General features: G+C 37.2%; 2 protein-coding genes across 10 annotated transcripts in view; both read left to right on the top strand.

The window, feature by feature from the left end:
* Positions 1 to 373: 373 nt before the first annotated feature.
* Positions 374 to 2,300, top strand: LOC143179443 (pentatricopeptide repeat-containing protein 2, mitochondrial). The gene is made up of 5 exons (XM_076378679.1): positions 374 to 563; positions 706 to 1,229; positions 1,308 to 1,607; positions 1,938 to 2,042; positions 2,114 to 2,300. Exons 1-5 carry the CDS (start codon positions 482 to 484, stop codon positions 2,240 to 2,242), a joined length of 1,140 nt encoding a protein of 379 aa, XP_076234794.1. The 5' UTR covers positions 374 to 481; the 3' UTR covers positions 2,243 to 2,300.
* A 1,599-nt stretch (positions 2,301 to 3,899) lies between these two features.
* The window catches only part of Gluclalpha (glycine receptor alpha 1), a 43,667-nt gene continuing 34,978 nt past the window's right edge, over positions 3,900 to 12,588 (top strand). For 5 of the 9 annotated variants that reach the window (XM_076378503.1, XM_076378501.1, XM_076378499.1 and 2 more), the window contains exons 1-3: positions 3,900 to 4,059; positions 9,855 to 9,922; positions 11,145 to 11,260. In XM_076378503.1, coding sequence (XP_076234618.1) covers positions 9,864 to 9,922; positions 11,145 to 11,260 — 175 coding nt within the window. In that variant the 5' untranslated portion in view covers positions 3,900 to 4,059; positions 9,855 to 9,863. The remainder of the gene's footprint in view (positions 4,060 to 9,854; positions 9,923 to 11,144; positions 11,261 to 12,588) is intronic. The other 4 variants (XM_076378495.1, XM_076378496.1, XM_076378493.1 and 1 more) reach the window with 1 other exon arrangement.

Raw genomic sequence — 12,588 nt, 5'->3', positions numbered from 1 at the left:
ATTTCCACTCATTAAGTGTATAATACGTGTTACTTTCACTTTATGTTTTTTTCAAAATAACATATATAATTTTATTTATTTAAAATTACAGTTATGTACAGTGTTCAATTTGGTCAGAATGACCAAATGAATGCATGTGTGCATGTTAATTTGGGAAAACATAAAATAATATTAATTTAAAAGTGCCCGCGTAAAGAGGAGAACGATAATGTTCGTTCCTCGGCAGCGTGTGCGGAAAGGGGGGACCTATTAGTGTGTTAACCAGCTCACCAGAGGTCGCGATAAAAGTTGTCTCACTCTTTAATATGGGTTTCCTATGAGACCTACTCTATCCTATACTCTCTGATCCAAACTACTTCCGCCGCACTGGACTATTGGCCTTTTGCGTACATATTGGATATACCATAGGATCGGTGCGGCATTCTTACACCATTTTAAAGATAATATTTATATAATAAAACGTTGATTCATACGCAAAATCATGGCGATTAGTATAAGAGGACTTTGTAAACTAAATATTGGTCTGGTAAACAACGTGATCTCTAAAACCAATGTTTTCAGTGGTATGTAATTTTTCTAACCTAAATGTATGTACTGTACATTAAAATATACACATGTAGAAATACTATAATATGAATGAAAAAGATGATTAATATTTTGATTTTGAGATTATTTCAAATGACATATTTTATTTCCTTTTACTAGCTGGAGTTCGGTTTCTCTACACAGAAAAAACTTTAGGTGTAACTGCATACGAAAATACGAGATTTCTCTTCCATAATCAATTTTTGTCAATTGAAGACGCATTTCGTGAGAAAATGAGTGAAGTTTGTACTAAAGATGATGGAGTAGTATTTACAGAAGATTTAAAAGCAATGCTACATTTAGCACAAAAAAGTGAAAAAGATATGGAACTTGTTATTAAAATGATAGAAAAATATCAAACGGATGCCAATTTGAAATTTGGCACATATAATTTTGGGCCAATTGTGATGAGGATGTTTTATTATCTGAATGAGCCAACCTTGGCGTTAGCTGCATTTTCTAATCCCGCATTGGAAAGTTTCTTTTCTCAGAAATCAACTGCTCAAATATTAATGTGTCTCTTATATAAACACGATATGTTCAATGAAATGAGAACTGTATACGACAAAATGTCAACCACAGATACTTTACAAACTCTTAATAGATTTTGCATTACTGTACTGCTTGCAGCATGTTATAAACAGGTAAGGAGTTTGTTGACCAAGTACATTTTCATTGTTTCATGTATTAAGTACATTTATGAATGATTGTTGTTTTATTAGAATACAGAAGAATCATTCCAATATGCATTAAACTCTTGGAAGAGCTTGGTAAATAACAGCATTAGGACCAGTTGTCGTTGTAATAGTCTTTTGGCAGGATTAGCCCTAAAGCAAAATGCACCAGAAATTTCGTTAGAAATTTTAGGTATGGTGGAAAGGCCACACTTCGTTGATGTTAGATGTCTTAAAATTCTGGTGTTCATGACATTGAAAAAGTATGTACAAATAATTCCGATATTTAAATCGACATTGGAACAAGAAATAACATCTCAAAATAAACAAACCTACTTTAGTGATGTGGTATGCATAAACTAGTTTATCATTCTAAAGTTTACTTAATAGTTTTAGTTAAATTTTACCTTTTCTTTGATTATTTGTTTGCATGTTTTCTATTTATATTCAGTACATTTGTAAAAATTAGTTTTCACTTTTAGTATAATTTAAAAGTTATTTTAAATTAATTACAATTATTTTAAATTATTACAAAATAAATAGTTACAGAAGTGGAAATTTGTTCTTGATGTTTTATAGGTGGACAATAGAATATTTCATGTAAAAGTAAACAGAATAGTTTGTTACCCCTATATACTAAAATATCTAACAATCTTTTTATTTATTTTTACATAACAGATTAATACCCTAGAAGAACATTTGAAAAGTGAAGATCAGAAGGGAGTAACTGAGTTGCTGGAATTGATAGATCATCTCAGGAAACAGGAACGTGTCACATCACATGTAAGTTGTTTTAAAAAGATAAAATTTCTTTATTATCATGCAAATCTCATTGTTTTGGTTTCTTCATACAGATTACCTTGGAACAACACTTATTGAGGCCCGTGAACATTAGTCCACTTAACCAGAATAAAGGTCGCGTCAGACGTTTTCACAGAAGGGATGATAATACATCCAAAATAGGACTAAGAAATGTTCTGTAATTCATTTTCATATAATTTTATTAGCTATTAATAAATATAACAGTAATTATTAATATTATATTGAAATATCTTTATTTGGCTGATTATATAATCAATTTGTATTACTGTTAGAGAAATTAAGTAGACTGCACATTGACATACTGTAAGATTTTTAATTGTGCCCTGAGGTAAATACATGCTATAAACATTGCAATAATAATACTTATAAAAACGTGCGTCTTTTTTTTATATAAATATGTTAAAACATCCAGTGGTTTGAATATACATCTTTTGAGTACGTCTTTTTTGAGGTATAGAGACCTACGAGATCGATTTGCGTAAAATGTAGATATAGTTCAATTTAGAACTGTACAAACTTTGCACTTTATAAATGCAGTGATAAACAAACTTATATAATGATCAGTGTATAAGATACAGAATGTTTTGAACTATTTAATTTTACTTTACCAAAAGTTGTCTATTTTAAATCGTTTGAAATAAATAGTCCCACTTAGTTGCATAGTACACTCAGTATGCCTCTCCATTTAGATATATTTATTGCTTGTTTCGCTTAATACATATAACTTGATTTAAAAATCGAGCTTAATACAATTAAGTACATCTACTTTTTCGTGTAATGGAGATTAGACCAGTGTTTCCCAAACTGTGTTCCGCGGGACACTGGTGTTCCACGGTAAGTGTATGTGTTCCGTGAAAAATTGTCAAGATTAATATGGAATGGTTTGAAATGCTGCAACAAGGCTTGCAACGAACCATTCCAGGCTCATATTAATTTTGATAACTTTTTACGGAATATTTATTAATTTTCCATAAAGTTTGGGAAACGTTGTAGTAGACAATACATCAACTTATTAGTAACGCAATAAGAAAAAACGAGTGATAACAATATTCTTATATCTTTATTTAAATCATGTTTAATAAAAGCAAATAATTCTCAAAAGTTATAACGTAACTACTATACTCCGAAAATGTAATTAAAGGAACAATTTTCAAAAATCGAAGTATAATAAAAAAAAAATAAAACAGTAATTGGAATTGAAACAAAGATTCAAGATCGAAGAACAATCGAAATCGCGTTTCGAAAAACAATCGATTCCCCCAATGCTCAATAATCGTTCGAATAATCGACTGGAGCTTCGCGTATTCATCAAAATCCATGAAACCCAATTCAAATCCTCGAATTCTTCTATCGACCATTGCAGAAGTCACATATGAAAAAAAAAAAAGAAACGTGTTCAAAGGAGTGGATCTATCAAAAAACGCTACTGCCGCGATGAAATATTGCCCGAGAATTTTTCAATACTATCACCCTTTTCGAAAGTAGCCCAGCGACGGTGCATAGGAGAACGATCGAGGGGTAAATCGCGAAGAGGTGAATCGGACGTTATACACGGACGGGGGATGTAGGACGGTTGCGAGGCACGGTAACGCTGGCGCTTGCTGGTAACCGGTACCGGTGGAAAACGAAGGGAAAGAGGAAAAGGACGAAGCGTGAAAGCTCATCGCATTGGAGCAGGGGCAGGGAGGGGCAGGGGTTCTGGGGAACGGAATGACGTCATGTTGCTAAAGCGACGCGGCAACGCTGAGCGTCTGCGTGGGTCGACGGGTTGGCTGGGCCAGGATCAATAGCGTGCCAGCAACCAGGTAGTAGGTGTGAGTATATGTAGGTTTCTGAACGGTGGCAGTCCAGGAGACGAATCTTCCCGAGGCAGGACACTTGACGAGTCGAGTAGAGCTCCAGTGTCGTACCGGAGAACGCCATGCCAGTATCACTGCGCCACGGAACCCTCATTGCCTAGGATTATCAGCTTCTCCAGGTAAGGGGATACGTAACTTCCTGTTCTCGTTCGCCTCGCTTTCAAGTAGATTCGAGTCGTCGCCGGTCAGCCCGACGACGGTTTCGAAAGCAGCTAAACGCGCGTCGATGGACCCGAATGGCCACCACCCACGCACAGTGCATTCGACAGCCTAGAGTTCAAATCGGGATCAGCGTTATCGGTAACGATTACTGGGCTCGCTTTGCACGGTTCATTCCGACCGATGATGGGGTGCATGCCTTTCGACCGCGTGAAAATGCTTGGGACCAAAGAGAAAAGACGAGGGAAGGGGGTTCTTTCGACTCTCGAGGATCGAAGTAACGGAGCTAGGATATGGGATCGGAATCGATAGTAAAATCGGCGGATGGACAGCTCTCGCGCTGGCCGAGCAAGGGGTACGGGTCGACGTTCAGGGCGGCAAGGATCACGGCAGATGCGGATAGCGACGACAGAATGACTGAAAGAAATAGGATGCTGTGGTGGGGATCGCTTGTAATACGACAGATATGGATCCCTTAACTTCCGCACGAAATTTGCTTAGCCAGTTGTTGCGAATCATTTGCTTGGTCGTTCCTGGAGGAAATTGTACTTCAAACTGCCTCGATTTCTCTTCCCGTACCTTCCTTTTGCCAAATTGCGAGGAGCACTTACGGACTAACCCATCATAGGCACTTTATTCGAATATTTGTTTTGACTTTAACGTTCTACAGACGGCATAGAAACAGCGGAAAATATGACTTCACGCGGAAGATATTTTTCCATCGACTGTGCATTGTGGTGTTGAAGAGAATATGTATGTAGTTCGTGATTGTAAATTGCTTTCATTTCCAGTTTTTCTTTTTCTTTGTTTAGTCCAGCGTAGGTGTAGCAATAAATAGGTGCCTTTTCTTTTCACTTGTATATAGTAGGTGCTTTTATTATCATTTGCCGCTTTGTATTGTTCGATTGTCAGTATGCGTTTACATGTTCAGGATGTTTCAGAAGTATAGGTATAGCGTCTGTCGAATATAAAGGAAAGGTACAGACAGTTAGCAAACGTAGGTCTACGAACTAACCATTTCTGAGGCACTCGATTCTTCGGGTCATGAGCCACCAGTTCCTTGTACGATTACAAGTGTTATAGACTGGCTGATGTCTTAAGAGTTTAGCGTGTCAACAATTAATGGATGACCCCAAAACGAACATTCAATGGATACAGAACAGCGGATCGCGTTATAGACTGCTTTATAATTAGAGTTTTAGTAATACAAGAGATTCCTCTCGAACAGTAATTTCGTTTACTTCTTGGTATTCAAGTTTAATTTACGCTGAAGCGATAGTTGTAGTATTGCAAATAGGTTGTGTGGTATTAATTTAATTCAAAAACATTACTTCCAGATTTCTCATAATATTTTACGCAATATGAGACGCAGCTACAAAACAAGTTAAAATACACTACTTCTTTAAGTTGCAACTTTGTCACTATTTCAACTATTTTCTAACGTTATTTTCCCTATTTCATTTAATTATCTGTGCGGCAAGACAAGAACAAGTCAATACAATTACCAGTACAAAAGTACTACAAGCGAAAAGATAAGATACCATCTATTCGTCTAAATTAGGTTAATTTGAGATTAAAGCAATTTACGTATACGAAAGTAATTCTTCTCGCCAATATCACTACGCACATACTAAAAATAGTCTGCCTGATAACATTCAAAATACATCTCGAGTTCCATGTCTCATTCAGAATTTGAATGTTTTGTACGTACACCATCGACGATCAGCGCGCTAATCTATGCTTCTAGGTAGCCTGTCTTGTTCCCTATCTTTTCCTTTGTTCGCGAGTCCTAGCTCTCGTACCCACAGACGTATATTTTTGAAGCAGCCTGTATATCTGCCACATTCGTCTGATTAATATTAACGGCGCGGTGGATGGACTTGGCGCGTAGGTACGTGGGTGAGGTGGGGGGGAGGAAGCAATTACTTAAAAACGCGTTTGTACATCGAGGATTTGTTTGATAAAGAAATTTGTTCGCTCTTTGCTCGAGTACTCTCGAGGAATAGGAATACAAACACCTTTCGCACATACACGTCAACACTGACCTAATTCGCGCAGTACTATACAGAAACGCGCGCGCGGCAATCATTTGCCTCTGCCGTCCTGTCGAAACGCTGTTAACGTATCATCGTGACACGCGTAATTAAATGAAACCGTTTAACTCTCGATTAACAGCGCCCGTTAACGTTGAGTATTTGCATTATACGATAGACTGAACGTGATGTGTCCTTCCGTCAATTTCGATGCCGATCTCGATGCGCTGCCGATTACAATTTTTACGACAACCTTTGTTCCATAGGCTTTCTCGAATTTCCGATTCGTCTTTCATCTTTATAGATATGTGGTCCACTGGAAGTCTGAAATCAGGCTTAAACGTTTTTCCACTGATGTTCATTCCTATGTATCAAAATTATTGATCGTTAGGAGATTATGGAATATAATGCGTGTAGAACATTTGTAATGCAAGTTTTTTTATGTATGTCATTGTTGCTGCAAACAATTGATATTTTATTGTTTTGTGAACTGTTGTATTCGCCTAAAAAGTCGTTTTGTAGTTTTATTCAGCCGTAGATGTATGTATGTAGGAGAAAAGCTCGAAGTTGAGAGTTAGGTAAAGACCTTCTGGAAATATTTTTCTCTTCAGCTAAGAATAGTAGCAAACACTTAACGTGTAGCGCCAGCGAATGGTATCGTGTTTTCTGTTTGCTCAGTCCAGTCGGGGAGCTTTTATTGAACATCGTTGATTTCTTGTCAGTTATTTTAGTATAAACATGTTGAAATCAATAGTTGGAACGAATTTAAAATTGAAACGAAGTGGTTCCGTATGGTTGCACTCCAAGATGAAATAACGAAACCCATTACAATGTCTCTCGTACAATACCGCAATTCATATTCTTTTTGTTTCTAGTAATAGATTATTAATTAAGTAAGTAATTATAATTTTAGGTACTGCTTCTAACGTACATATGTTTTTATTTAAAAATTCACACATGTATGTATTTGTGCAAGTAACAGATAACTTATAAATACGATGGTATTTATTTGTCAGTATTGCACGTTACCCTCTATTATTACCAATTAAAGAAGAGAAAGCTTTTGTCTTCGAATACTTTGTTCGTGCTTCGTTGGCGTATGTACATAGATACAATGATAAAAGCGGCGTGACGCGATGTTTTTGATTGCACGGTGGTTCATAATGCAACCATGCGATGCTTAACAATTGTTTTAATTAAAAATAAGAAAAAGCAGTGGCTGTTTTGTTGTCTTTAGATGGAACAGCCCTTCAATCATGAATGAATCTTTAGTCGAGTAGTCTCCTTTGAATAATAGCGAATTCAATTTTTATTGTTTGGATAATGCGTGTATGCTCTAATTTCTCGTTCACCAACTCATTAAAACTGTTCCAATTTCGTTATCCGATTTTATATGTTGCGCTTGTGTAAACAGTCGTTTTTTCTCAAAGCACTCTGATTTTGATCGAAAAGCGCGAATTTCAAGTGTCGCGATTAGAGTGCAGCCAGTAGAAGAGGTTGATGAGTAGTCGGACAGTTCAGTAGTTTGGAAGAATTGAACTACTTACGTTCTGCTTTCTTTTACCAGAAAATTCTTTGATTTGATCGACTATATGAAAGAAATCTCAAATATTCCAACAGGCTGAATTTTTTTTTGACGAAAAATTAAGCTTAACCAGTTGTTTATGAATAACTTTCGTGTACATGTGAATTAGTCATTATTATAGGAATAATGATAATAAATTAGAAGTAAAAAATAAGGGGTAGAGTTTTTATAAGTTCTTGTTTTACATGAATTTGTTTCCAAATCACAGACAGTTCTACATTTTAATAATGCCCATTATAAACTGAACTATTGTAACTCAGTTTACTCTGATGTTTTATAATATTAAGTTTTATAATACTCTATAAATCCTTTCATAACAGTGTATGTATATATTACATAAATACCTATTGAATACATTGAAATCTAAATTAGTCATTGTGAGCAGTTTTTTTCTCTTTAAGAAAAGTTCTTTCCCAAAGCTTTATACTCTATACAATTGTTATACTTATTTACTAAATTCATAATAAGAATTGCTGAAACAGTTTTAAACTGAAAAGGAAAGTTAAAATCAAGGTCTTTCTCCTGCGTATGAATACTCGTAATTTCCTTTTTTTTTTACATACATACTTTGTGTGGCACAACAGAGAAAGATGTTACGTTAAAAAAAAATATGGGGAATATGTTTGTACGAAGTTGGACATTATCCTTATGTCCTCGATTCACCCTCGAAGTTATGAACGCATGTTTTTGTAACAACCTTTATACTTTATCGTTGCTGACGGTTAGGAAACTAAATACATATTCCACGTTATAAATGTCTCTGTTCACGCTTATAATACATGGTTGGCATAGTTTCAACGACGCCAAAAGGTCCTAGGTTTTTGTTTTCCGCTAAATCGTTATCATCGCGGTGGAACAAAGATCAGTCGCGTGTTCAGGAAGTTAAGTAAATTATGAATATTTATAAACTTGACGCGCGATCAAGCCTCGACGGAGGCTTCACGGAGAGGAAATAAATAACGCGTCGACACGAGCTTCGGTTCGATATCGAACGAACTTCAGCAAACACGTCAACTATGTAATTTACCTGGTCGGAAAAAAATCGTATTTACTTGTCGAACGAGAGGAAGCAGGGCGACCAAGTTTCATGTTTTTCTAACGATTTCCCCTTTCGAATTCGTCGAGTGAGATTTTAGAGTAAATAAAGGAATTCACGCGGAATTTTTATGCTTTGTTTCTCACAAATCAATATGACTATGTTCTTGGATGGAGCACGAGACTATCGTAGTGTTTATTTATTAAGATAGTCAGACGATTTAGTAGAATTTTTATGTTGATAATTATTCATTATATTTTATATGTTTTTATTCAGAGAGAATTTTCTTTAGAAAAATAAGCCGTCTGATATACAAGGTGTTCGATGACAGGTGTCAGAAATTTTAAGGGGTGACTACATATTAAAATGAAACAAAAGTCAAGAATGACAAAATTGCATTTGATCATTCGTTTATGTGTTATTAATTCTTAGAATACTCCTAAAATGTGAGTGAAATGTGTCTGTCTTGACTTATTCTACTGACGTTATTGCATCTTGCATCGCAAATGCAGGCAGACGGTAGAATAACTTTATTTCCAAGACATTTAACGCGAGTTTGAAATGTTTTCGCTTTAATTAATAACTCTGGTTTAATTTTCATTCTATGTAGAATCACCTCTTAAAATTGGAGAATTGAAGTGATCTTCACTTTTCGTCTCATACGACCCAGTCCTCTCTTCGCGGTTCCAGCTAGCTCGGGCAGCAGACAAGGCTAATTTGCACAGTCGTTCGGGATCGCCCACGGCTCGACAGGAGCGATCACGTCACATTATCTGTTATAGCTTTATTTAATATAGCTTTCCATTACTGTACGTCAACTTTTCTTGCATTTGTATCCTTTGATATTTGTACACTATAGATATAGTAGAACTCGTCGTATAGTCCAATAATGAATAACAATAATACTATTACACATTTTACGAAAATATATTGCAATTTGGCGACTCCATAATTTGTATAAAGAGAGACAGGTATTGATTCTGAAACGTCAGTATCATAAGTACTGAAGTTTAGGAGATTAAAATGAGATCATGGAAAAAATAGAAACAGTACGAAGATGCATTGTTAATTCGTTATTAACAAAATATTTACTATTTACAGGCTGCCGCAATGTGGCCTGGAGTATTGAAGTTACTGGTGTTACTAACGGTCCTGCTACATCCAGCAAGGTATGTTTTACTCATATACTCTGTGTCCCAAAACTAAATCACTTACTCTGTTCATCTTGGCAATGTGAAACGTTGTGAAATCATCTGAAACTATTCGTCTAAGTTATACACCCTGTATATAAATTCACAGATCTCGCGCCTAAATTTGGTTCAGTTTTAAAAAAGTATTCATATTTCCAATTTTGCCAAATCTACTTAAAAAAGCCACAAAGATAGCAGTTTTCAAATTGTTCACTTATTTTTGGGATATTCATTAGATTAATTGCGTTTAAGGTTGTTTAACGTCTTGCATCATTTTAAATTTACCCTTAAAATTTTACACTGAGAATTATTTATTGCCTATGATAATGTAAGATTTTGTTTGACAACGTCTTGACAGCAATGAAATTAATTTGTCGAGATAATGCATAGCAAACTGGCATGTCTTCCTCTTCATGAATTTTAAGTTGATCTGACGAATTGTGTACTTGGAAGACAGTTTTCAATTCCCCAAATTGAGCTATGAATAATCTAGTCTCTTTCAGCGCCGAGATTCGAACGCTTAGCACAGGCCCTGTCCGGAAATTCTGCACTTGTATTTACAAACCATACTCTCTAAACGCCCACAGGCGTTCAACGCCCAAATTGCAATCGATTGATCGAACATGGGTATACATATATGGGTCTATAATGTCGAAAAGGTTATACAAAGTTCACGAGTTCTGGCCAATTAGTAATTCTAGTACACACGATAAAGGCCATTTATTTTGGATGTATTTATATAAAATCTGAATTAAATTAGTTAATTCACTATTCCGAAATCATGGTAATTAACTTGAAAAAACACGGTTTTAGGAAACACAAGTTTAAATATTTACGCTTCAATCTATTGCTTATCTCTATTTATAACAGTTAACACACGGTAGATCTGTTAGATACATGCGAAATCTTTTTATAAATATTTTAAAACAAGCACGTCACAGAGGCGTTCTTCCAAACTAAACAATTCGTCCCTTAGACATTTCCTTGTATCATGAAAGGTAACGGAGATATCTTCTTGTAACTGAGTTACTGAGACCCTCTGTTTACACTAATGCCGAAACATTTGCCCCACTACTGTAGAGTACACTTTCAGTGATGAACCATAACGCTTGAGGTTCTCTCCCCCTTCCGAACAAGGGGGTGGAGTGAGACACACGAATAGTTTGCGTTCCTCATGGGAAATACTTGGTTCTGATTGCAGATGCAATAAAAACAAGCCAATAAACTTCCGGGAGAAGGAGAAGGAGGTGTTGGATCAGATTCTAGGACCAGGACGGTACGACGCCCGTATCCGGCCCAGCGGAGAAAACGGAACAGGTGAATATGCGGCCACGCACATATATCCTATGTTTTTTTTTTCTTTTGCATTCCATTATTCCCTCCAAGTATCCCCATGCCAAACAGACCGAATTCTACAAACGCGTCGTGAAACGTCGGGTATCTAAGGAGACAACGATCGAGTCTGGACAAGCTTGATACCACGGAGAAAGATAATCCGTTTGTCAGTCACGACGCTGATGCGATGACAGACACGGCGCGTTGCATTCTCTAGATCCAAGGAAGACAGCTGTATGCTCTGACCGTACCGCGACACTGTGATCTAATATTCTATTGCTAGCACGATTAACGCGAATCCTGGAAGCCTGCAGCGTGTTACAAGCTCTCAGTAACAAGCACAGAGTCGAAGAGAGGATCTCAGCGCTCGAAGCCAATCGCTCCTAGTCTTTAAACGCGACCGACGTTATCGAGATTTCTACATACGTGGAACTGTTTCGCGATCACAAATGTACTCTTTGTCCCTCCGTCGTGAAAGACCAGTCCAACTAACTTAATTATTTCCAGCTGGAAACCCGTGGTTGACCTGACGTCACTAAGGAGAATTTTTGTCACATCGGTGCTAAAGTGAGGTGCAACGTCCCTGCGAGCGTTGTCGAATATTGAAAGTTAAACTTAGAAACGTTATCTCCCTCCTAATCGTGTTGAGTCAGAAGGGTGTTGGTAAAAAATACTTCCTTGCTTGTGTCACCTCCTACCTTAACCGTTTCACTGTCTCACCTGTCCTGGAATCCCGAGTCCACGTGTCCACGTGTACGATGTATGGTACACGTCCAGTGAAACAGCTAATAACGCCGGGTTGAGAGAATACCACCGTGATATTTCAAGCTTTCATGGAGCAATGTTGATTTCTTTGCTACGAGTTCATTTCGTATTTCGTTTCCTTTCCGTTTTTTCTTTTCAATAGAGAAAAAACGACGCTCTTATCGTTGGCTAGGTCGTTGCCTCTTGCAGAGTTTCGCCTCCCCCGACGCCACCCTTTCCTTGAACGACGGTTTAGCCGAGAGGTGCATCCTTGCACGTCGTCGAGGAAACGTGTACCTAACGATTAGAAACGATATTTCGAGGAGTGACGAAAGGTGTTCGGGGTAGGAATTTGCTGACAAAGTGCCGATGGACCCGCGACGAATTTAATAAAGCGAAAACGCGTCCTTGGGCGGCACGGTGGTCGATTAAACGATACGATAACGATGATGAAGAACGAGCTGGCGCGCCGTGCCGTCGTCAGGTTGCCAGTGACGGCGAAATTCCACCGAGATGAGCACAAATTACGGATTGTGTCAATTAGTCGACCAATTTGGTGAAATGCG

Source organism: Calliopsis andreniformis, chromosome 5 (assembly GCF_051401765.1).
Source record: "Calliopsis andreniformis isolate RMS-2024a chromosome 5, iyCalAndr_principal, whole genome shotgun sequence".
Lineage (NCBI taxonomy): Eukaryota > Metazoa > Arthropoda > Insecta > Hymenoptera > Andrenidae > Calliopsis > Calliopsis andreniformis.
This window is presented reverse-complemented; position numbering and strand designations above follow the sequence as displayed.